Here is a 26,670-nt window from a genome sequence, read left to right as displayed (position 1 = left end):
AAAACCCATAAGCGAATGATTTCGGCATCTATCACAAATCATCCAGACATCCACAATGAAAACTTCTCTAATATGACATATGACGAAATAATTCACGTGCGGGTCTAAAAAAAATTTTTATTAATCGAATTTATAAGCCGTGTTCTTTTTAGAAAGAAACAGATCAAAACAAATTTTGTCCTCCATAAAGTTTGTCAACATCCTCAGGTCCTGGAGTCCAGCTGCAGCATCTCCAGAATTTAAGCCCTCAAACGGGATCTATCTTTCTGGCTTGGCTCTACATGGAGCGTTATGGGGACACCTCATCACCTCAACATTGTCCTTTTTCTCTTCCCTGGGTCAGAACCAAAATAAGGAAGTCTAAGCTCAGATGCTTATCTCACAAGTCACCTTCTAAAGCCTACTCAATGCCAGTCTACAACTTTCTTCTAATATCTGCACAGTCGGAGTAGGGATGAAGTCTGGAACCTCTCAGTGAACATTGTCACTTATGTTCCACTAATGACAAGATTGGATCCAGTACTTTACAGGCAAAGACGAGTTAAATTGGTCAGTGCTCTTAATAAAAAATAAATAGGTAATGATTATAAATACTAATAAACATTCAAAAGACTACACACAAACATGGCATTTTAAACATTAAATTTTAATACTTATTTTTTTACAACTATATTTATAATGGTGAATGCATGCAAGTTTTTGACCAATACCAGGTATGGTAGGCGTCCAGTTTGTAGTCTTGACTCTTTAAACTATAAAGTCAACCCTATTCAGGTATTCTTACAAAAGGCTGCTGCCTTTTGTTTTTTACACCCTGCTCAGACTGCATTGCTATCAATGAATCTACCGTTTTTTGTACAAACAAGGCTTCAATTCAAGATCCAATTTTCTTGCATCATTTGGCACATTGTTTGTCTTCAGAAACTCAAAGGAGTAGAAATGGCTGTTCTCTGTGTCCTAGAAACAGAATGTAAACAACAGAAAAACTTAATGAAATAAAGATTAAAGCTTTTGACAGTGCTGACAAAGTTTTCAGCCCCTTTTAAGTTTCCACATTTTCTTATGTTGCACACCCATCATAAAATGGATTTAAATCCCTCATCTTTCTATATATACTCAGCAAAAAAAGAAACGTACTCTGACTTTCAACTGTTTTTACTTTTAGTAAACTTAATGTGTAAATATTTGTATGAACACTAAAAGAGTCAACACCATAAGACATAAACTAAAAATGTTTCACAATGTGTCCCTAAATGATGGGAGGCTCAAAATCAAAAGTACCAGTCAGTATCTGGTGTGGCCACCAGCTGCTTGAAGTACTGCAGTACATCTCCTCCTCATGGACTGCCTATTGCGGACAGTCTGAGCACTAATGGAGGCATTGTGTGTTCCTGGTGTGACTCGGGCAGTTGTTGTGGCCATCCTGTACCTGTCACGCAGGTGTGATATTCGGATGTATAGGTGTTGTTACACGTGGTCTTCCACTGCGAGGATGATCAGCTGTCCTTCCTGTCTCCCTGTAGCACTGTCTTAGGCGTCCCACAGTGCGGACATGGCAATTTATGGCCCTGGCCACATCAGCAGTCCTCATGCCTCCCTGCAGCATGCCTAATGCACGTTCACGCAGATGAGCAGGGACCCTGGGCATCTTTCTTTGGGTGTTTTTCACAGTCGGTAGACAAGTCTCTTTAGTGTCCTGCGTTTTTAGAACTGTGACCTTAAATGCCTACTTTCTGTAAGCTGTTAAGGTCTTAACGACCATTCCACATGTTAATTAATTGATTATGGTTAATTGAACATGCATGGAAACACATTGTTTAAATTCTTTACAGTGAAGATCTGTAAAGTTATTTGGATTTTACAACATTATTGTTGAAATACACAATCCTGAAAAAGGGACGTTTCTTTTTTTGCTGACTATACAATCCTTAACAACTATAAAATAAAATCAGGTGTTTGAAGTGTTTTGGTAATTTATTAAAAAATAAAGACTTATTTACATAAGTATTCAGACCCTTTGTTACGACACTTGCAATGCAGCTTTGGTGCATGCTACTCTTCAGACTTAAGTTGCTTCTACAACTTGACTGGAATTCACCTGTGCCTAATTGGTGTCTATGGACAATTAGGAAATACACACCTGTATAGAGTAGGTAGTCAACCAGAATGCTTGTATATCAAAACACTCGTATATCAAAGTGAATTTCCCCTATAAGAAATAATGAAAACTCAGATGTTCGTTCAACAACCCAAAAATATTCATATAAAATATAAAGTAAAAATAAAATAAGTTAACCTTTGAAAAGTAAGGTTTGCCTTTTAAAAGAATCGTGGCTATAGTGATTGAGACCAAAAAGCACACACATTCACCCACACAACAGTTTACCGATATCTTACTCTACCAAGCACGCGCGCACACAGACACAAACACACCGACTAGCTTGCAGACACAGGAAGGGAGGGGGGAGTCTTCTGCTGTGTAGGTCGACTTTCGCACACACACTGAATAGAGACTCACCCTAACAAGCGCGCGGGTGAGTCTCTTTCGGGTAAATGAGTCTGTCCCCCACACACGCACACAAAATAAAAGAATCTTTACACACACACAGTGAGTGTTATAGTAAACCGTACAAAAGCACACAGAAGTTGATGGAGATGATTACCCACAATTCCGGTGCGCAAGAGATAGAATACCCATTGGCTCAGTTGTGATCATGTAACGCTCTGACTTAAAACAAAAAGCGCATGCGTGGTCATACTTTGTAGTCATATATCAAGTTAAAAAGTTCGAATTTATTTTAAAAAATTTGCTTGTCTTGCGGAACGCTTACGAACTGGGTTACTCGCAATCCGAGGTTCCACTGAAAATCTGTTGCATTTTATAAAAATGACTGCCAGGTGGTGCAAAGGAACATTTTGCAAAACAGCAGCAATTGCCAGTTTTTAATTGTAGTAGAGCTTAAGTCATTAAAAAGTCATATGTTGTATCGAAGAAATATAACAGTGATGGTAATTTCCACATCAGAGTACTTTATACAACAAACATGAAAAATAAGAACAAGAGGTATTGACATTTACTGTATAATAATGACTATAGAAAAAAAAGAAAAACATTAGTTAAATGTTGTTTAGGTAGACGATCAAGTTACTAGCTGACGATTTTATTTGTACAAAGAATGACGTGTTAGACATCTCTATCTGTTTATTGTTATTGTCTTACATATTAGTCTTAAATAATTGTCTTACATGTGTGTAAATTTTTCACAGGATTTGTAATATTTATGCAGTATAACCATGGCATAGTGTTACTGTGTGTGCTTTACAATGTCAGACAACATTCAAATGCAAATAATTCTCCCTTGCCGACTATAAGCTAACTCAAGTCGGCTCATGGTACGAGGATTACTTTTACCCCTCTGGGGTCTGAGACCTACAGTGCTTCAGACCGCTTCTTAAATTTGTGTAAATTTTAAATCTTTGGCAAATTTCACTTATTTACATAGAACACAAAATGGGCTTTCATAAAGTGGCTATGTGAACATGTTAATTCTATGTGCGACTTTTAAACTTGTGTCAAAGTACACATACATGAAAAAACTAATTTTATACTATAGGAAAACAATGAACATTACAGATTGTTAAAGTGACTGATTTGTTAAACTTTTTTCAGCATAGCCTCTGTTTCACTAAATAATCCACAACTTTTCATGAATATGTAAGACACGTGGGCTTATGTGACATCAGGACTACTATTGATGTCTCAACTGTTCATACCTATACAGTACATTCAGATTGCTCACACATCGGTGTGCAACCCCATGTCACCTATGAAGGTAAAACAGTAGCAAAACCCGAGAGCTTGCAAATTCGAATGTGAGAACTTGTAAAATGAATATTTGTATTTGTAAGTTGAAATTTGTACTCACAGCTCTGATGTGAAAAGCTGCATCTATAGATTTGCACACCTGTGTTTTGAATTCGAAGTTGCAGATTAACAGGCACAATTGTGTACTACACATTTATCTTTGCGCTTTACTTCAGTTTCGCTGTACAACCACAAGTCGGCGCTCACAACCTCTCAGATCTGGCAGTACAACCTCAAATCCCGGCGCTCTGACTTTTGCTACTCATTTTGCGATATTCCTGTAGCAAAACTGACTTGTGCGCTTGTAAACGCGGGGGCGGGGCTGGGGTGGGAATGAAGTCATTTTATTGGTCAATGCCTCACCAATGAACATTTAATTGGTTGGAGCCATCCAATGAAGTGGGACGTTTTGTGCGCGATGACGTCACAGACTACACAGAGCAGCTCGCGCCGTTTCGGTGGTGGTGGTCGTCTATGCCAACCAATTAAATGACATTGCTGAGCTTTTACTGGTATATAAAATCCAGTAAAACTAATGATAGTTAATAAAAAAAAATTTCCAAGCGTTTAAAAACAAAATAGCTGATACATATGCATACAAATGTTTGCATTGTGGCTGGCGTTGTTCATTAGTGAGGCATTGACCAATAAAATGACTTCATTTCCACCCCAGCCCCGCCCCCGCGTTTACAAGCGCACAAGTCAGTTTTGCTACAGGAATATCGCAAAATGAGTAGCAAAAGTCAGAGCGCCGGGATTTGAGGTTGTACTGCCAGATCTGAGAGGTTGTGAGCGCCGACTTGTGGTTGTACAGCGAAACTGAAGTAAAGCGCAAAGATAAATGTGTAGTACACAATTGTGCCTGTTAATCTGCAACTTCGAATTCAAAACACAGGTGTGCAAATCTATAGATGCAGCTTTTCACATCAGAGCTGTGAGTACAAATTTCAACTTACAAATACAAATATTCATTTTACAAGTTCTCACATTCGAATTTGCAAGCTCTCGGGTTTTGCTACTGTTTTACCTTCATAGTCACCGCAGTGGTTATTTCCAGCGTTAGGGCTGGGCAATTAATCGAATTTCAATTTCGGGTCTCAACGATCACAAAAATGGTGTAATCGAAAAAAAAAAAACGTTTATTTACTTTTTTAAAAAGTTTTTTTGACCTGCGTTCTGACGCGCGCGCGCATCCGCACTTTCGCCCTTCTGTCATTGAAGAAGTTGCGTATGTGAAAAAGAACAGCCACAGAAGTCTTTGGTCAACAAAAGAGGTAGGAGCAATTCTGTTGTTTGGGATCAGTTTGGATTCGAGGAAACAGACGTAGAACATTAGGTGCAAGATTTGCTATGCGGTTGTGTCAGCACCGGTTGGTAACACCACAAATCTTTTTAACCATTTAAAATTTAAACACAGACCGACATATGACCAACTAATAAAGAAACAGAAAGAACGATGAACAATCCCCACAACATCCTCCACAACACAGTCATCCATTAAAGACACGCTCTTCAGTCCAACTCCGTATCCATTCAGCTCAGAAAGGCACAAATAAAATAACAGATGCCGTTGCATACTTTTTAACCAAAGACATGTGCCCTGTTAGCACGGTTGAGAACGAAGGATTCAGGAAAATTATAAATACTCGGGACAAGGGTTATGCTTTGCCATCTCAACACTATTAATAATAATTTATTAATTATTTTATTTAATATTTATATTTTATTACTTGTTTTTAAAAGATTGTGAAAGTGCACTACATCTGTTGATCTTGTTTGCCCCTTTTCTATTTTAGCTGTCTTAATCTGTTTTAAGGAGAATTCACTGTTCTGTTCAATGAATGCAACATATTTCCAAAGTCAATAAGGAATTGTGTAAAATAATTGTGATTTTAATCGTGAACAGCATAATCGTGATTATTATTTTTTCCATAATCGAGCAGACCTTACCAGCGTACCATTGTTTTTTTTTGTGATCCGAGTATACTACAGCTACTAAAACTGCTCATCAGCACAAAATGTAGCGCTTATTGTTTAACTCTCATTCTTTCGCTAGAGTGAATATACAGTGGGGCAAAGAAGTATTTAGTCAGCCACCAATTGTGCAAGCTCTCCCACTTAAAAAGATGAGAGAGGCCTGTAATTTTCATCATAGGTATACCTCAACTATGAGAGACAAAATCAGAAAAAAAAAATCCAGAAAATTACATTGTAGGATTTTAAAAGAATTTATTTGCAATTTATGGTGAAAAATAAGTATTTGGTCACGTACAAACAAGCAAGATTTCTGGCTCTTACAGACCTATAATAACTTCTTTAAGAGGCTCCACTGTCCTCCACCCGTTACCTGTATAAATAGCACTAGTTATCCAGTATAAAAAACACCTGTGCACAACCCCAAACAGTCACACTTCAAACGCCACTATGGCCAAGAGGACACCAGAAACAAAATTGTAGACCTGCACCAGGCTGGGAAGACTAAATCTGCAATAGATAAGCAGTTTGGTGTAAAGAAATCAACTGTGGGAGCAATCATTAGAAAATGGAAGACATAAAAGACCACTGATAATCTCCCCCGATCTGGGGACCCCATGCAAGATCTCACCCTGGGGGGACCTAGTAAATGACCTGCAAAGAGCGGAGACCAAAGTAACAAAGGCTACCATCAGTAACACACTACACTGCCAGGGACCCAAATCCTGCAGTGCCAGATGTGTCCGCCTGCTTAAGCCAGTACATGTCCAGGCCTGTCTGAAGTTTGCTAGAGAGCATTTGGATGATCCAGAAGAGGATTGGGAGAATGTCATATGGTCAGATGAAACCAAAATAGAACTTTATTTTTGGAGAAGAAAGAATGCTGAGTTGCACCCAAAGAACACCATACCTACTGGGGGTGGAAACATCATGCTTTGGGGCTGTTTTTCCGCAAAGTGACCAGGACAATCTGTGTAAAGGAAAGAATGAATGGGGCCATGTTTCGTAAAATTGTGAGTGAAAACCTCCTTCCATCAGCAAGGGCATTAAAAATTAAACGTGGCTTGATCTTTCAGCATGACAATGATCCCAAACACATCGCCCTGGCAATGAAGGAATGGCTTTATAAGAAGCATTTCAAGGTCCTGGAGTGGCCTAACCAGTCACCAGATATCAACCCCATAGAAATCTTTGGGGGGAGTTAAAAGTCTGTGTTGCCCAGCGACAGCCCCAAAACATCAACAGGAATGGGCCAAAATACCAGCAACAGTGTGTAAAAACCTTGTGAAGACTTACAGAAAACGTTTGACCTCCGTCATTGTAATCTTAATACAACAAAGTATTGAGATTACATTTTTGTTATTGACCAAATGCTTATTTTCCACCATTAGTTGCAAATAAATTATTTTAAAATCCTTAAAGGATATAAGCATAGATCCTGCTTATCTATTGCAGATTTAGTCTTCCCAGCCTGGTGCAGGTCTACAATTTTGTTTCTGGTGTCCTCTTGGCCATAGTGGCGTTTGAAGTGTGACTGTTTGGGGTTGTGCACAGGTGTGTTTTATACTGGATAACAAGTGCTATTTATACAGGTGACAGGTGGAGGACAGTGGAGCCTCTTAAAGAAGTTATTACAGGTCTGTAAGAGCCAGAAATCTTGCTTGTTTGTACGTGACCAAATTCTTATTTTCCACCATAAATTGCAAATAAATTCTTTTAAAATCCTACAATGTAATTTTCTGGATTTTTTTTTTTTCTGATTTTGTCTCTCATAGTTGAGGTATACCTATGATGAAAATTACAGGCCTCTCTTATCTTTTTAAGTGGGAGAACTTGCACAAATGGTGGCTGACAATTTTTTTTTTGCCCCACTGTATAAATAACTCAGACTTGTTACGTACTTCCGCTTTGAAGTAATAGGGCTCGCCGAGTTCCGGTTTGTCGGCCATTGTTTTGGAGTTTGGAGGAAATGTAAAAAAAAAAAAAAACTGTTTATAGATTTCAGAGACAGCAGAAGGTATACAACGTACGGTCGTGGCGAAAAGTTTTGAGAATTACATAAATATTGGAAATTGGAAAAGTTGCTGTTTAGGTTTTTATAGTAGCAAAAATCAGGGACAGATTGATCTTCTGCAGAAAGTATGGTGATCATACAAATCATGTTCTCCGATTAAGCCTCTTTCCGATTGTTTGGGGCATCTGGAAAAAGGCTTGTCTGGAGAAGATGCGTCATGCCAACAGTAAAGCATCCTGAGACCATTCATGTGTGAGGTTGCTTCTCATCCAAGGGAGTCGGCTCACTCACAATTTTGCCCAAAAACACAGCCATAAATAAAGAATGGTACCAAAAGACGCTCCAACAGCAACTTCTTCCAACAATCCAACAACAGTTTGGTGAAGAACAATGCATTTTCCAGCGCGATGGAGCACCGTGCCATAAGGTAAAAGTGATAACTAAGTGGCTCGGGGACCAAAACGTTGGACTTTCTATGGCCTGGAAACTCCCCAGATCTTAATCCCATTGAGAACTTGTGGTCAATCCTCAAGAGGCAGGTGGACAAACAAAAACCCACTAATTCTGACACACTCCAAGAAGTGATTATGAAAGAATGGGTTGCTATCAGTCAGGATTTGGCTCAGAAGTTGATTGAGAGCATGCCTAGTCGAATTGCAAAGGTCCTGAAAAAGAAGGGCCAACACTGCAAGTACTGACTCTTTGCATAAATGTCATGTAATCGTCGATAAAAGCCTTTGAAACGTATGATTTGATTGTAATTATATTTCAGTACATCACAGAAACAACTGAAACAAAGATCTAAAAGCAGTTTAACAGCAAACTTTGTAAAAAACTAATATTTGTGTCATTCTCAAAACTTTTGGCAAACGACTGTCCCCTGTTGTGTTCCGCTGTGTATATTGTCTGCAAAGTTCAACAGAACTTTAAGTTTTCACAGTTTTCCTTTAGATGTGGACCTTAGAAAACAGTGGCTTGTAAAAATACGCCGGTTTTTGTCCTACCAGCAATTCTGGTTTGCAGTAAACATTTTAGCAGTGATCAGATTATTGAACCGCAAACACCAGAGACACGAAAAAAGTTAGTAACTGGCGCTGTACCTGTGCTTTTTGCCTGGTTTGATTACGCCGTTAAAGCATTCGGGTTCCAGTAAATGGTATCCGTCGAACCCATACCCATGGATGTAACAATGGATCATGTTTTGTGTAGCATTCCTGAGCCTTCATTATTAGACCTGGCATGTGTTAAAATAAAAGAACTTTTTAATGAAGTGGAGGAGCTGAAAAAAACAGTTACAAGAGCTACACGTCCAGCGTGACTATACAGTGCATTTGCAATACTCTGGTTTGCACTCTCTGTCATGTGCCCTTACTTGTATATTGTATTTGTTTTTATATGGATAATTGTCCAAAGGCTTCCAATAAATAAATTTTTTATTTAAATAATACAGAACTTGTATTGTCCAAGTACTGGAGAAACAGATCAGTCTTGAGTCGTCGTTTAAAGATAGTTAAAGTCTCTGATGTACGGACATCTAGAGGAAGTTTATTCCACCACCTAGGTACCAGAACAGAAAAGAGCCTGGATGAATGCCGCCCTCGATCCCTGAGAGATGGTGGGATGAGGCGAGCAGTGCTGGAGAATCGGAGGGAACGTGGTGCAGTGCGTGGTGTAATTAGCGCAGAGAGGTAAGTGGGTGCTGGGCCATTTTTACCTTTATAGGCAAGCATTAGTGTTTTGAATTTGATGCAGGCAGCTACAGGAAGCCAGTGCAGGGAGCGGAGGAGTGGGGTGGTGTGGGAGAACTTGGGGAGGTTAAAAACGAGACGTGCTGCTGCATTCTGGATCAGTTGCAGAGGACGAATCGTGGACAGAGGCAGGCCTGCCAGGAGTGAGTTGCAGTAGTCCAGTCTTGAAATAACAAGGGACTGAACAAGCACCTGAGTAGCCTGTGAAGAAAGAAATGGGCGAATTCTTCTGATATTGTAAAGAAGAAATCGACAAAAGCGAGTAAGGTTAGCGATGTGTGGGGAAAATGACAAATGATTGTCCACGGTTACCCCAAGATTGCGGGCGGTGGCTGAAGGAGTGATTTGGTTGTTGTCCATGGATATCACAAGGTCTTGACCTGGAGATGAGTCACAAATCGTCCAATAGATCCTGTGTCCTCTCTTATGCAATCCCCTCTTCAGCTCACGCCACAGGTTTTCAATTGGATTGCGGTCTGGGAACTTAGATGGCCATAAGAGGAGCCTAATTTTGTGTCTGCTGAAACAGGCCCACAGCATCACAGATTCTGCACCATACTTCACAGTGGGCATGAGCTGCTTTTCTGCATACTCATCTTTTGTTCCATGCCAGACCCAGACAGTGTTAGAAAAAAGCTCTTAGTCTCATCTAACCACAGCACACAGTGCCAGTTGATGTCCCAGCAAACTCCAGACGTTTATGTTTGTGATGAAAGGTGAAGAAAAGTCTTTTCCCTAGCATGCAAACAGCTTGTTGGGATGTAGATAGCGTCTGATGGTTGTCAGGGAGACTAGACAAGATGCCACTTTTTAATGCAGTATTCTAACAGTGAGGTTTGGAGAATCTTTTATTTCTCTTACGATCCTCCTCACTGTGTGGGGTGGCAAGATAAACTTGGGTCCTCGTCCAGCATTGTTTGTCACTGTTTCAGATGTTTTAAACTTCTTAATAATTCCCCTGACTGTAGATATGAGCAAGTTTAGGCGAGTGGCTGTTTGCTTTTAGCCATTGCCTAACTTATGAATAAAGTTATGTAACTTGGTGTTCTTTTGTCTTTCCCATGCTGAAAAGTGGATAAAAGAAATAGGCTTCTGTGTCACATCGTATTTACACCACAGGGAAACAGTCAAGTCATGAATAATTAATTTAAAGTCTCTAAGTACTTAAGTACTTTTCTAAATACAGATTTTATTAAAAATAATTTTTAGTGATTTTTTTAAATTTAAGGTTAGATTAATCTTCTATGTGAGACTATGCTTCTGCAATAAAAATAATTATTAGAAGCCTAAGAACACATCTTAACCAGAAGTGCGAATAATAGTCACCAGCACTGTATACAGAGCTATTTACAAATAGGTTTTTCTGGAGCACAACCACTGATCCCACACTTCGTCTTCCCCGCAAAGGCCGCCAACAAACAAAAAATATTTTAACGTTATATATTTTTGTAGATTAAAAGTCTATTAGATTAAATAAAAAAATAAAAGCACAAATCATCAGGAAATGAGAGACCATCCGAAATGCGGCCTAAGAGGTCTACCGCTATCTTAGCAAGCTAAATTAAACAACTTTTGTTAAACTGCCTAAAACTAAACGGTCGAAAGTGTGGCTATATTTCACAAGAAAGGATTCCAACACTGCGATGTGCAGCAAATGTTTTACAGCGGTTGCGTGTGAAGGGGGAAAACACAGAATAAACTTAAAAGCAGAGGGATGCTCCATGTTTGACAGCTTGCGGACAACAGCTGGCACTATCGGTGTGGATGATCCCAGCCCCAGTCATATCAACCAAAGCAAAAAGGAGTCCGCCGATTATGATGACAACAGCAGCCTTTCCGCAGGTTAGTTGTAGGCTAATGTATTGTTAATTGCAAAATTATAAATTCTGTTTATAATTATGGCTTTCCAGCTAGTACTAGTAGTACTACAAACATTTGCTGCACTTGACTCAAGAATAAATTTTTATTGAACAAATTTTTTTTTTTATTCTCCTTAGTCAAATTAGCCGTCTTTGCAATAGTAAATGGGGTCACTACAACAGTGACCCCATTTACCGTTGCAAAGAAGGCTAATTTGACTAGGGAAAATTGAAAAACATTTTTTGTTCAATAAAACAAATTTTATGCATGCTTGAGTCATCCACCATCATTTTGTGGCTTTTGTAAAGCATCAGTTCAGGCACCGTTTTGGCACCGGTACCGTTTTAAAAGTATCGATTTTGCACCAGTATCGAAAAAACTCCAAACGATACCCAACCCTAGTTCTGGAATGTTGCGTCGGCACTGTAATCCTTCTACCCTTTAATTTCCTATATAGTCTAATTACCGCTTAACTGCACCCATGAAGTTTGCCAGGGCGAACTGGCAAAAGTAAACTAATGATTATGAATGCATTAGTGAAAAACAGCAAGGAGACTGATATATACTGAAATTGATAAATTACAGATTTTTGTTTTTCATCTGTAGTGATGAAGGTAATCATGCCATCTCCGCAGCAGTGATGTGCCTATATTCATTATTATTTAAATTACATAATCTGATTTTTTTAAATCAGTTTATATAAAAGCAGACATTTCTTTAAGTGTTTTTAACATCTGCTGGGCAAGTATACACAGACTTTCGGTTAATTTTTCGACTCAATCAAGTTCACTGAACCAATACAGAATAGCGCACCCTGTTTGCTTTAATTATTTTACAAAATCAAGGTTTTGTCATCATTGTGAGTTTACTTAAATCAAAGTAGAGTCTTATAAAAGGTTATGTATCTTATATAGTTTTATTATATAGTTTCTGCACATTAATCTGACAATAAATGTGGCACACCCCTTTTTTCTGATGCACACCCTGCTTTCTGGCTATGCTAGTGTCATACATGATAAAATCTAAAGGCTCACTGTGTTAAAACTTACTTTGCTTAAATTCGATACGCCTTATACACTTTATTTAAATCATAAATTTGTACTGTAATTTTACTACTGTGATTATGAATTTGTTTAATTACAATGTTTCACCTGAATGTATCTGCTACTACGTGCAGCTCTCAACATGCTGTGGCTCATTATTCCTTGAGAGAATAAACCAAGTCTATAGTTATAGCGCCACTTGCCAGTAAAGCCAGCAAATGCACAGCCCTAATGCCGTCGCCACGGTGGTAAAACTGTTATTCTGGTTGAGTACCATCTGTATAAAAGGTCTCACAGTAGATTGTCAGAGTGAAAACAAATCCATGAGGTGAAGAGAATTATCTGCAGACAGATGATACAGGATTGTGTTAAGACACAGATCTGAGGAAGGATACAATCAAGAGCATCGAAAGCCCCCTTAGAGCATGATGGCGAGTTATCGGAATAAAGGGCCTTGGTCAAAGAGGTAACCAAGGACCCAAGGGTCACTATAAATTAGATTCCCTTGTGGAGATGGGAGAGATTTACAGAAGGATAACCATCAATCACTCCACCAATAAGGCCTATATGGTACAGTGGTCAGACATAAGCCATTCCTCACTTAAAAGGTACATGACAGCTGGCTGGTAGTTTGCCAAAAAGCACCTGTAGATTCCTTCAGACTATGAGAAACAAAATCCCCTGGTCTGATGACACACAGATTGAACCATACGAAATCAGAAAAGTGGGCACTGCAGATCACCTTATTAAAACCATCCCTACAGTCAATAACTGGTGGAGCCAGTAGGTAGTCAGTATAGAGGGGAAAATTGTTGCAGATAATATCAAGCTCCTATAAATGAAGGTTCAACCGAAATCAGAACAACTCTGTTAAAGTCCTGAAATGGCCTAGAGATCTCTGTGGAGACCTGAAAATAGCTGTGCACTGACCCTGCCTGTTCAACCAGGTTAAGCTTGAACAATTCTTTTAGAGGCGTTTCTTCCATTCTTCTTGTTTGAACAAAGAGTTGTGGCTGTCATTGCTGCTAAAGATGCTTTGACCAAATTCTAAGTGATGGATCTGAATACTTGTAAATTGGATATTTACACATGTATTTCATAAGCATTACATTTATATGTTTTATTAAATTAACAAAAGACTCCAGACACCTGTTATTACACTTTTAGCAGTTGCAATTTTTAAAGTACACAACACTGTAGCCAACTTCTACACTCCGAGTGTACTTAAAAAGCATTTAAGACAACCATACAGCACCAATCGTAAACAGACATTTTTCATTATTCACACAATACCATTTGTAGGCATTATCTTTAGGCAAGTAACCTCTGGGTAACCACACTGAAAAAAAAAAAAAAAAAAAACATAATAATAATAATAATAATATGTAGGTGTATCATCTTACCTTACTGACCAGCTTAAAGCCAAGGCGAGATAAGGCCCCAATAAACTGCCGTATATTATCAAACCTGCTGGCAACTTCTGCAATTTTGAGGACACCCCTACAACAAATTAAAAATGTTAGTTTATACACAGTGGTGGTTAATATTTTGTGAACATTTTCTGATCATTTGTTCTGACATTTTCCACTAAAAATTCACTGGTATAATTCATATTTTATATGGTCATGGAAACCCTTCTGGCCCAGGCAGCAGTGTTCATTTTGAAGATAAATGGCTTTCTCCTTACAACCCTGCTATGCATACAAGGGTTTCCCTGGAGGTGGACTTCAGCATTAAATGATGGTCAATGTGATACACGCATTTAGTCACTTAGAATGTTGCCTGGTTTCCTTTATAACCTGCTGGACTTTTAGACACTTCACTGCTGGGATGCACTTTGTTCAAATGATGCTCAAAATGCCCAAACTCTCTCTCAGCCAGGCTATGAGAGACTATGAGTATGTTAAATAATCTCAATATTCACCTAAAAAATAAAGCTTAAGGTTTTTGCCATACACAACGCATACCATTTTGTTTGTTTAATTGAATTCTTTGTCCACTTTCGGGACATTTGTAAATAGATGTTTTTATTCACTTTTATGCAAACATGTAGAAAATTCCAAATGGTTCATACATTAGCACAAATTACCTCATCACCAGAACTCTGTTTGCCTCTGCCAAAAAGTCAGTAAGGTTGGTTCCCATGAGGGAGAGACAAAAGACAGCAATATCAACAGTGGAGTCATCAAGTGGCACCTATACAGGATTATAAAGAAATATTCAGATAAATGAATCCATCTTCTGGTACCCCTTAACTAAAATGTCACAATGAGATGTGTAAAAAAAACACAGCATCAGACAGTGAAATAGGAACTGCACTGTATAAATAACAAGTTTTAAAAACAAGTTTCAAAACATGTTTTTTTTCCTTCTTTTTTTTTTACAGCTCTATACAGCTTTTTCGTATTGTAAAACGCATTTACCCATAGGAAATAATGTAAATGCAGATAATCTGTTCTAGCCACCCAAAAATATTACTAATTTCCAACACAATAATTATATTTTTGACAGTTATATTTAGTGGCACCGGCTGCTTTAAAGGTCCTACACATCCCATTTTTCATTAAATGTTAATATGATCTTTAGGGTCCTAATGAAAAGTTTGTATTATACGTTAATTCAAAATTCAAAAGGATTGTGTAAAAAAAAACACTACTTTTACCTGGTAAAAACTAGCTCTGTTCTCAGCAACCTGTTTCAGTGCTAATTTAAATGCTCATGACCTCTGCTGAGAGAGATACGGACGCAATGTGTTTACTGATGTGTTTACATGACTTCTTAATCTTCAACAGACATCGTTATAAACCATCTAACGTAACAAAGGTAAGCATAATATAGTTTTCCGACTACGTACACAGTTTGCAACTAGACAATCACCTTAATGCATTGTTTATTATAAACGGGCGATTAGGGATTATATAGAGACGGCTGTACATAAAGAAGAAGCCATAACCATGTTCTATGAGAGTGTAAGTTAACTTACACTCGGCATTCATCGTGATTATTAGAAAAAGCGATCTGCAAAGAGTCATAGAAAAATCAATTACTCACTGAGCCTGAAGATGAAGCAGGAACACAAAGCGTTAGTACAGATCCATTTTTTAGGAGCAGCTTCCTAGTAAAACCTGCTTTATATTGACCCGCGTTTATAAAGCAGTCTGGTGAAAAATGATTATCGCAAACATGAACGCATTTAGGTAAATCGGCGGGGACGTTAACTTTAAAAACTGAATTCAGTGCCTCCGAGTGGCGCAGTGGTAAATTGCTCGCCCTATCATCCGGAGAGCGCTGGTTCGAACCCTGGGTGATGCTGTTTTCCTCTCACAGCCGGAGGCACAGAGAGAGCTGATTGGCCGAGCTCTCTCAGGGGGGATGGATGAGAGGTACTTGCGCTCCCACATTAATCACGGCTCTACAGCCAATCAGGGGCGTCTGTGAGCTCACGCACGCGGAAGGAGCGGCTAGCGCTTTCCTCCGAGTGTGTTACTCCGCCCCTAACGGGGCGTGAGCGAGCAGTTCGAAAAGATGCGGTCGGCTGACGTCACGCGGTTCGGAGGAAACACGTGATAGTCTTCGCCCTCCCGGCTGAATGGTAGTAGTAGCCTTAATGTGGGAGCCCCCTAGTGACGGGGAGGAATTGGCCACGACTAAATTGAGAAGAAAATTGGAAGAAACCCAAAAAAAAAAAAAAAACTAAATTCAGCCACTGCGTCCTCAGTGGCTCAGATACCTAACCCTAGGTAGGTACCCTAGGTCACTAACCCTAGGTAGTGAATGACGACTGCTGTGTTCGCTATTACACCCAACAACTGTACACCACACTCGCTTAGGCGCCATTTTGCTCCAGCGGCGAAAAACAATGGCCGACAGCTTCTTCTCACTCGGGGCGGGTCTTTGCTAAAACACCAGTGTCAATCAACTAGTGTAGGAGCGGCCTCTTGTGGTGTGGCGTCACATCGACAGGCATTTGTGATTGGCCTGATTTCAGAAGGGGCATGTTATTGTAATAAATGAAAAGAAAACCACTGGGCAGCTATTTATCATTGTAGAGTGGTTGTGTACGCACTCTCCTAACACACAGTTCAGTCCAAACAGCTTAAAAAAGTGCATGTAGGCCTGTATGACCCCTTTAAAAAAAACGAAACCCAAAGTGGCTCAGTTTTCTTCCTGACATTGTCCTTGATAACGTAGTGCAGCCACAAGTTTATACAAAGTTTATATATATAAAGTTTATATATATAAACTTTATTTAAAAAAACTATTGTACAATATATAATAATTTTATAAGTATATAAAATCATTATATACTTTATAATTTGTTCCCATATGATGTATTGCCCCATCGGTTGTGTTTTGGTTCCGTGTTTTTCTCTATTTGAGGTCAGCTGACCATTTTTAAAGAGAAGCCGTGAATACACCAGGAGGCCAATGCTCCACTGTTTATAAAAAAACGGCTGGTCGAATATTTTAAACTTGGGCACTAAAATTTTAAACAACAGCACCATATAGTATGTGTATTGGACGATCACAATGAAGGCCTTACAAGTAACTGATGTTTAACTCTGCCATACATAGTAGAACAAAACCCAATTACTTGCCTTGATTTTTGGAGGCAAAATAATCAGAAAACATTAAATTATAAAGTAAGATGTGTTTCAATTGAATAGCTCAAACATAAGAGAGGGGATAAAGGGAATATCAAGACACATTGCCTTACGGGAATTTCGGCAAACTCAGTCAATGTTATGACAACACTTGACTAAATAAAACAAAAAGGTTTTGCACACAAGCATGACTGATGCTTTCTGTAAATCATATTCAGTACAACAGCACTCGCTCTTGTTAGATATTGCTTAAGCATATTTGCAGTTAGCAATTATTAATTTAACTTTGTTTATTTCGATTTTTAGGTCAATAAAAGTATTTGCAACAACTAGTGAAGGGATCAGTAAAAAAGCTTATTCAACTTCTACTTACTAATAAGATTTTTACGAAGTGATTGTAAATCCACAGCTTTATGTTACGAATAAACTATAGAAGCAAGTGACATGCTAATATAATGACAGCAGAAACACTTCTTTGGTGAAAAAGGGAAAATGAGGTTAATTCAGCATCTAAAAGCCCTTTTGTATTAAAGTAGGGTCTTATTTAAAACAGCTTACATTAGCCATATCACAGACTGTGACAAGGTCGCAAACAGGAGCCAGATCAAAGCAGTGCACTGTGTTCTTCACATTCTGGGCGATCTTGCAAGCACCACAGCCAAAGTCTGCTATTATCAAAGATGATGACCTGACAATTAAAACATCAACAAAAAACCCACATAAATGTTAAACAATATTAAACTTTTTTTTCTCAGAAATCTGAGTTATGAGCTAAAAGTAATGAACAAAAATATTCTTGTGTGTACAATAAGCATGGAGCATTTTCCCTGAAATATGAATATTATATACACACACACACACGCTACAGTATATTGCCAAAAGTATTTGCTCGCCTGGCTTCACATGCATATGGACTTCAGTAACATCAAATTCTTAATCAATAGGGTTGTACACACATGATGTTGGCCCACCCGTTGCAGCTATAACAGCTTCAACTCTTACGGAAAGGCTTTTCACAAGGTTGAAGACTGTTTCTGGGCATTTTTTACCATTCTTTTAGAAGCAAAATAGTGAAGTCAGCCATTGACATTGGACGAGAAGGACTGTCTACGCTCTAATTCATCCCAAAGGTGTTCTATCGGGTTGACGGTTGTTATACACCAAACTCACTGATGTCTTCATGGACCTTGCTTTATGCACTGGTGTGCAGTAATGTTAGAAAAGGTAGGGGCCATTCCCAAACTGTTCCCACACAGTTGGGAGAGTGAAATTGTCCAATGTCTTGATATGCTGAAGCATTGAGTTCCTTTTACTGAAACTAAGAGGCCAAGCCCAACTCCTGAAAAATGAACCCACATTATAATCCTTCTTTCACCAAACTTTACATTTGGTACAATGCAGTCAGACAAGGACCATTTTCCTGACTTTTAGCCATCGGACTGCCAAACAGAGAAGTGTGAATTGTCACTTCAGAGAACACCCTTTCACTGCTTTAGAGCCCAGTGGTGGCGTGCATTAGACCACTGCATTTAATACTTTGCATTGCACTTAGTAATGTAAGGCTTGGATTCAGCTGCTCAGCCATGGAAACCCATCACATAAGCTTAACCCGGTCTATGATTTTATGTGACCTACAACTTCGTGGCTGAGTTGCTGACCTTCCCAATCGCTTCCACTTTGTCATAATACAACTAACAGTTTACTGTGGAATATTTAGTAGCAAGGAAATTTCACGACTGTACTTACTGCACAGGTGACATCCTATCAGGGTACTATGCTGGAATTCCCTGAGCTCCTGAGAGCGACTCATTCTTTCACAAATGTTTGTAGAAGTGGTCTACATGCCTACAGTAGCTGTTTAATTTTCTACTTCTGTAACTATAGAAGTGATTGAAACAGCCTAATTCAACGATTTGGATGGGTGAGTAAATATTTTTGGCAATATAGTGTATAATCCAGTTGTCATTATTGATAAGCCTTAAATGTAAATAAATGTATTGAAAAAAAATGTGCTAATAGTGGATTGATTTTAAAGAAAATCAAAAGTAGAAGGAAAAAAAAAAAAGAAAAAGTCACTGACCACCAGTTTCACACTAGTTTTTTAGAGAACCACTCACTTGAATGACGAAACACTCACTCATCTTCTATACCGCTTTTTCCTGTATTCAGGGTCGCGGGGACCTGGAGCCTATTCCAGGAGGCTTAAGCACACATCGCTTGGCACACACACTATGGGCAATTTGGGAACGCCAATTAAACTAATGTGCATATCTGGAGTGTGGGAGAAACTGGAGTACCCAGAGGAAACCCACCAAGCATGAGGAGAACATGCAAACAGAGACAGGAATCAAGCCTGACCTTAAATCGAACCTGGACCCTGGAGGTGCAAGGCGACAGTGCTAACCACTACACCACCAGAAAAAATAAGAACAATTCTCTTACCTTTGCTGAATATAGGAGATAATGTAATCCACTGGGTTTTCTGGCCAGTGTTTAACTTGTTCAGTGTAGCCTTCATGGTAAATCCTGATGGCTAAAGGGTCCTGCTTAAACATGTGTTTTGCCTCACCACTTGTTGATGTATAAAGCAGCTCATTTATGTAGCGGAATCGAGCTGATTGTAACCGCTTCTCCATCCGAGACCTTAAGGCAGTGGAGCGATCCATTTTACATTCACTGACAGTTCCTTCTTTTTCCTGTTCAGTAATTGTATCACACAATTTCTCATCACTTTCAGTCGCATGAGTTTTTAAAATACTCTTTAATTTCTTAGCCTGGAGCCAAGACTTTTTATCCACATTGACAGGCCTTTGTTTTTCACACAGACTATGTGCATTTGCCAATTCTTTACGGACTGGTTTAAGCTGTGTTAATTGATTTTTGTTTTTGTTTACTTGATTAGTAACAGCTTGTGCAGATATGTCTTCAGATGTGTCTTTACTCAATGGTACATTACTGTCCCTCTCCACTGATGAATCATCGTTGTGCATTTTTCCTGCAACTGAGACCTTCTGTGGCTGCCCCAATTTTTCTGGCAATTTAGGATATGCAACTCCAGTCGAATTGACAAGAAATTTATTCTTGCTCCGTTTCTTGTTCTTCATTTTATTCTTCCATTGTTGCCGACTCAATCTTTTATCTTCTACTGCTTCATAAAATTTTTTAGAACCTGCAAAACATGAAATCATTGTAACTCAGAGGTAACAAATTAAAATGGACATTGTGTGAAGTGCTTGGGTTCTACTTTTTTCAGTGTTGGCTGTGTCCACTTTGAGCTTCACATGTTGCTTCATCCCAGTTTTGTTCAGAACATCTGTTTTCATGCCGATTCCTTTGCAAGATGTTTTTTTCTGGCTTTTGCACCTTTGCTGCTTCTTTATCTTCTTTTTGAAAAGGTGTACAGTAGCTTTTTCTGTTTCCTCATCATTGACTATAGAGGGTTTTATACAGCCCCAGTCTGGGGCTAATTCTAAGGTCTCGAGAGTTCGCTTAAGACACTGCCTGCTTATTTGCTCATGCTGTTCCCAGGGGAGACAAAAAATATTTTTATGAATAAACAGCAATAAAAAGACATTAAAATCGAGTGAAATCATAATTTGGTCTAATGTTTGTGCTAATATAAAGGTGCAGAAAAAATACCTTTACAATAAGAGGGCTAACATTCACTACAGAATGCCCCTGCTTATTAGCTGGAAGGATATCGGTCCATTCCCCCTCTGCAAACATGTTAGCGATGACACCAATGCCCTAGGCACAAGCACAGAACTTTAGCAACTTGCATAATAAAGCAATAACCCACCACTGTATTTCTGCAGCTCGTTAACATATCTAGCTGATGATCCTTGACTAAGGCAAATGTATATAATAAGTAAAAGATAAGTAATCAACTCACCGTTCTGATCAAACACCTGCGTATAACTAGAGCTGGTAATTATTTAAATGAATAATTCAAAACGAATTCTTTTGTTAATTAGTCTATCATGATATTCATATCGGTCGATAAGAATCAAGCTTTCAACCCGCATTCACAGAGAAAGCACGAGGGAAAAGTTTACATCCGGGTTAGGTCTTTTCTTCCGTCCGAAGGTCAGTTCCGATCAGCCCGAAGTACCCTGCGAAGTATACTTCACAGGCTGTGCGAAAATGTTCGGTTCAAAGAGAATTGCAAACGGTGTAGGGATCAAGTGAACATCGGGTCTTCACTTCACCGGAAAAGGAAATGAAAAATGTCCCATAAGACATTGCGTCTCGCTGGAGCGTGAAGCACGAAAAAGGACTTATATGTTTATTATCCTTATAATCGAGGGCGACATCGTATTAGGACGACACAACATTTGACATTTTAATTTAATCAAGAAATCTTTAAATTTTTATTACTGGTCAATAATTTTTTTACAAGGTATACACGTTTCAATAGTATGTTTTATAAGGGTATCAGATCTTGTTTAAATAAACATTTAATATTTTTTTTGTATTTGAAGTGCTTACGTTAATGCACAGAGGAAGTGACGTCTGCGCTGTTGCCTTCGCAGGTTGTTCCGAATGGTGGAGTTTTGTCGAAGGAAGTTCCCTTAACCGACATTCCCTGCAAACAGAGCAGGGAGTAAGGAAGAACCATGTGAAGTACACTTCGGAATGGAACGCAGCTCATAGGTGCGTTCGAGCTCATGCTGCGCTGTGCAGACCGATCGGTGAGATTAGCCGGAAGCAGTCGGGGAGGAGCTGAAAACGGAGCCGTCAAGTCGGACACGTTGGGGATCTCGTTGCTTCTTCAAACATGGCAGATCACGTGGCGTTTGCCTACTATATTGCAGATGAACTGGAAGCTATAGAAATACCTTTTTTGTTGAAAGAAATGCAGCAGGATGAACAACGACGGTAAGTTTATAAACAATATATGTGCATGTGTAAATCATTTCATTTTAAAGTTACTGAACAAATACTGTTTTACAAATCAAGCTTATACTTAATCAAATTATGTTTTGTTTAGTGGTGTTATGTTAGGTCTTATGTTGCAGTACCAACATGCAATCATTTCAGTGAAAGTTAAAAATTGTAGACAGTTAATATAATTTAGCCTGTAAGACTAACTAGTAAAATTGTATGAAAGTGCAACAAATGCAAGGCAGAAGCTCTGAAGTGTCACCTCAAAGTGCATTTTGAAATTGTAACTGAAAATAAGAGGCAATTTATAACATTGGAAAGATGACAATAAAAGTACATGGGTCATTGACGGATAAGACTTTTTAATAGGCCAAATTTAAAATACAAAAAATATGGATATGTTTGGCCATTTTCTAAACATTTGGAATGTAGTGTACACATGCCTTTATAAAGAAAATTAAAAAAAAATTGTCATTTTAGTGTTTTTACACTTAAGTTAATAAAACATAGCCCTAAAAAAAGTCATCTGGGGCGACCGTAATATATCTCAGAATTCACATTTTTATGTATCATTAAGACTAGTTGAACTCCTATCAGTAAGTAGATAAACTGATGAAGAAAGATAAACTTTTGTGCCCTTTCATTTTATGAAAACCATTATTTCACAAGTTTATTCTATAATATCAGAGTCTTCTTCATTATCCAGTTAAAATAAATGTTTATCCCTATAAAAGGAATGGAAAATTGCTGAATTTAGAAAAAAAAAAAAAAAAAAAAAAAATAAATATATATATATATATATATATATATATATACAAATAGTTATACTTAAACAATTAACTTTGTGTATATAATTGATGTATAGAATATGAAAACTACAAATATAGGACATATATCTATCATTTAAAACATTTAGCAGTGGTCGCCCCACATGATACTCGGTCTTCCCATATGATGTTTTCAAGTTTACTCAAGTATAACAGGCTAACGGTTAGCCTCAGAAACCAAACTAGCTTCTTCTAGTGACAAAGCACTATCAAATTTATCATCAAAATATAGATTTGTGGAAAAAAATTATAATTCACAGTTTTGGGGCGGTCGCCCCACATGATGACCAAAAGTGACTACGACATCACAGCCGTTAAAAAACAGCTTTTTCTTACTATATGAGAGAGACTGATTTACTATACAGTTGTTTCCAGCGGGTCTTCACTTGTGTCTGGCTGATGCAGTATCCCATCCTTGAGATGTTTTTTAAAATAAAGGTCCCAAAATTGTGGTTTGTTGATGGTCGCCCCGGATGAAATGGATAGAATCAACATAATTCAGACAACATTCTATTGTATATCATGATAGAAATATATGAGCAAATGCTTTATAGTTTTGTCAATGGATGTAAAACATGTTTAAAATTATGCCAACTAGAAAAAGGGATATAATTAAGTTGATTTAAGTTGTTTTTAAACCAGTTGTCCTAACTAAAGTCAAGGCCGGACGGTCGCCCCATATGGTGTTTTGGCACTTCGGATAGCAGAAAAATGATGAAAAACTAAAAAAAAATTGAGAAGTTAGAGTGGTTTAGTAGGTAACTGGTAAGGTTTTAGTAACTGTATAATTTGCTCTTGTTGTCTTCCGATCTTCTTTAGCTCCTCCACAACAGTTCCCAAACTGGTCAACATCTTTTTTTTTTTTTTTTCAAAAAATCGTCTGCGCCTCTCTTTTAGTTGACGCCATCGCTTCAGTCCGGCCTTACAAGAGACTCAAGCACAGCTGTTCTTCGTTCTGCATGCGCTTCATATGCCTCAAAAAATTGTGAGGGTTGTGAGGATCTCTGCCTCCTGGACATGCTTGTATTGGCAGAGATTGATGGAGGCCTGTTTTGAGAAGGTGGATCTTCCAAACATAGAGGAGTAGAGCAGATAGTTCCAGGTGGTGCAGTTCCTATTCCAGAGGACCCAAATAGCTCATCCATTTGCTGCAGAAAAAGCACAATGTAATACGAAAGTGACTTTGTAATAAGATGCAAAATGATCTTATACAGTGCAGTCTTAAGACTTACTGTGTAGTACTCCCAGGTTTGCTTTCCCTCCCCAGTTGCACGGCGGCGATCCTTAACTCTTTTGTAAGTAGTTAACATGTTGGTTAACTTTTTTCTAATTCTTTCACTTGACAAGGTGTATCCTTTTTGTGAAAAAGTAGTTTGTAGCTTTTTATAAAAAGCAGTTTTGTTGCGGAAGTAGAGTTGCTGATAAGTTTTTGGTCCAAAAGTAGCAACGTCATTTTGTGTGTGATTTCTGAAAAAAAGTTTTTTACCACTGCAAACACATGCATCTTTTTTCCAGTCTTAGGTGCCATACCTTGTGATTCAGGGCGGTCTATCTGGATAGAGGATGGGTTTCTGGCTCCTGAAGGGTTACCACCCACTACATCAGTTTTTAGGGTGGTAGTCGGTAGGTCCTGGCTAATGGGTGTCTGTTGCACAGGGCACTGGCTGGTTGGTGGTTTCACAAAACTGAGATTTAGGGGTACAGGTGACTCAGTGGAGGTAGAGGGACATAGAGAAGGAGGTTGGGGAAACACTGCAGCACAAGCTAGATCGCTGATACTGTAGGAGCTGTTTAGAGAGAAAGCTGAAAATTTAGTTATCACTTATGTGTCCAGTATGTGTTTGTTCATCACAAGTGTTTACCTTGTTTTGTGTCAACGGCTGTAACTTTTGCCATGACATCAGAGAGGAACATCTGGGGAAATACTCAAAACTATCACACAGTCCTCTCTCTGGAACTTCTTGAAGGTCTCCATTGACTATGCCTTTCTAAACTTGTTTTGTGATTTGTTTTTATTTTTGTCTTTGCATTTAAGAATTTATAGCCATTAGAATGTGTTACAAAATTTTGCCTGTTGTTAAGACACCTGTACCAGGTGTCTTAACAACAGGACACCTGTTGTTTTGTTGAAAAATGTAATAAAAAAAAAACTATCACACATCATTGTTACCTTGTATTTATTCCAGTTCTTCCATTTACTTACCAGTTTTTATTCTTTCTGCAATTTCCTTGGAAACCTTAAGTGTAAAGGTTCTTTCTTTGCTGTCCTTCACATTCATTGGTATATTATTCATTTTGTTTTTTCTTGCAATTGGTCTTTATATATGTGAAGTGAGAGACCATGGGACTATACTCAAGGTGTGTGAAGCTACCGAGAAAAATCATAGATGCACAAGTACAATGTATTTGTCTTTATTATAATTTATACCAGTGTATAAAAGTGATCTAAATGTTGTATTTTTCAATTGACAATGCACACTAGCACAATGCAGCACATGCAAGTGAAGCAGCAACTACAGACTTCAGCATCATTCAATGTTGACCACATTACATTAAATGTCTGTGACATTTTAGTTATTCCATAAAAAATATTACTTAAATATGCAGCTGAATACTATAAGTGGTCTGTATGAAAAAAGTACAATAAACTTATGCACAAATCCAATATAAAGAATTTAAAGGAAAAAAATTACGAAATGGCATGCACATTGATTTATTATGCAATTATATGGATTAAGGCACGAAAGACTCGTGATCATCGTCATGTGGTGAATGTGGCCAATCATGAGAAGCTGTGACATCATCACAGCCTGGTGCAATCGCTCCTGAAATGCTGCGCTGGCTGAGCAAGCCGGCTGTTCTCGAAACGCTCTCGCGTTACTTTGATGCCACACGTGAACGTCACGTGGCGTCGGCGCCGGTTCAAGTCGGACAAAACTTCAAGTCAGCCGCCGATCGGTCTGTGCAGCGCTGCATGAAGTCGAACGCACCTCATGTCTTCACCGGAAAAGGTCATGAAAAATTTCCCATAAGTTATTGCGTCTCGCTGGAGCGTAAAAAAAAAAGCGCTCGAACAGGATTTATTTATTTATTTATTTATTATTGTTATCATTATCGAGGACGACATCATATTAAAGGGACACAAAAAATAAATTTTAATTTAATCAAAAAAAACTTATAGGTTATATTATATAGGTTGGTAATCCGTAAAAAAATCTCAATCTATTAAGTAGATAAAAAAGTTTGTTTAGACAAACTTTAAGTTGGCTTGAGAAAGCCGGAGATAGAAGTTTAAAAGTGTGAAAAGTTTAAAATAGTTTAAGAAGTTAAAAAAGTTAAAACAGTTTAAGTTTAAAAGGTTTAAAAGACAGATAGATAGATAGTGTCAGACAGATAGACAGTTACAGATATATAGATTGATAGATAGATTCATTCACTATGGAGTTTGTGGTTACAGTTGCGGATCCTTAATGTCAGATACCACCCATATTGACTAGCCTACAACTTGGATAATAATCCAAAATGTTTTGCACCTGCAGCGCACATTACACACATTGATGAATGTCACTAACATGTTGCTAGTATGATTAGCAAGTTACCAGAATTTTTTGAGCATGATTAGCAAGTTACTAGCATGTTGTTAACATGACTACCAATTTACTAGCATGTTGCTAGCATGTTTCAGGCATGATTAGCAAGTTACTACCATATTGCTAGCATGATTAGCAAGTTACTAGCATGGTGCTAGAATTTGTAGTAAGTTACTAGCATGTTGCTAGCATGATAAGGACGTTGCTAGCATGTTGCTAGCATGATTAGCAAGTGGCTATCATGATTCTGGCATGATTAAC

General features: G+C 38.3%; 1 protein-coding gene and 1 long non-coding RNA gene across 4 annotated transcripts; one reads left to right on the top strand and one right to left on the bottom strand.

Moving 5' to 3' along the window:
• Window positions 1–630: 630 nt before the first annotated feature.
• rrp8 (ribosomal RNA processing 8) lies at window positions 631–21,717 on the bottom strand. 2 transcript variants are annotated; one of them, XM_053507172.1, is made up of 8 exons: window positions 21,597–21,717; window positions 20,748–20,855; window positions 20,353–20,626; window positions 19,551–20,277; window positions 17,667–17,796; window positions 14,594–14,700; window positions 13,908–14,004; window positions 631–957 (listed from the first exon to the last, which is right to left on the bottom strand). In XM_053507172.1, exons 2-8 carry the CDS (start codon window positions 20,832–20,834, stop codon window positions 844–846), a joined length of 1,536 nt encoding a protein of 511 aa, XP_053363147.1. In that variant the 5' UTR covers window positions 20,835–20,855; window positions 21,597–21,717; the 3' UTR covers window positions 631–843. The 2 variants fall into 2 exon arrangements, with proteins under 2 accessions (XP_053363147.1, XP_053363146.1); XM_053507171.1 differs by lacking the exon at window positions 21,597–21,717 and adding an exon at window positions 21,001–21,170.
• LOC128532996 (uncharacterized) lies at window positions 21,335–25,343 on the top strand. Of its 2 annotated transcripts, none has more exons than XR_008361333.1 (3): window positions 21,335–21,507; window positions 21,641–21,986; window positions 23,639–25,343. It is a non-coding gene; the product is annotated as an uncharacterized LOC128532996 (long non-coding RNA). The 2 variants fall into 2 exon arrangements; XR_008361332.1 differs by having other exon boundaries at window positions 23,717–24,985.
• The last annotated feature ends 1,327 nt before the right edge of the window (window positions 25,344–26,670 follow it).

The sequence above is a fragment of the Clarias gariepinus genome, chromosome 11 (assembly GCF_024256425.1).
Source record: "Clarias gariepinus isolate MV-2021 ecotype Netherlands chromosome 11, CGAR_prim_01v2, whole genome shotgun sequence".
Taxonomy (NCBI): Eukaryota; Metazoa; Chordata; class Actinopteri; order Siluriformes; family Clariidae; genus Clarias; species Clarias gariepinus.
This window is presented reverse-complemented; position numbering and strand designations above follow the sequence as displayed.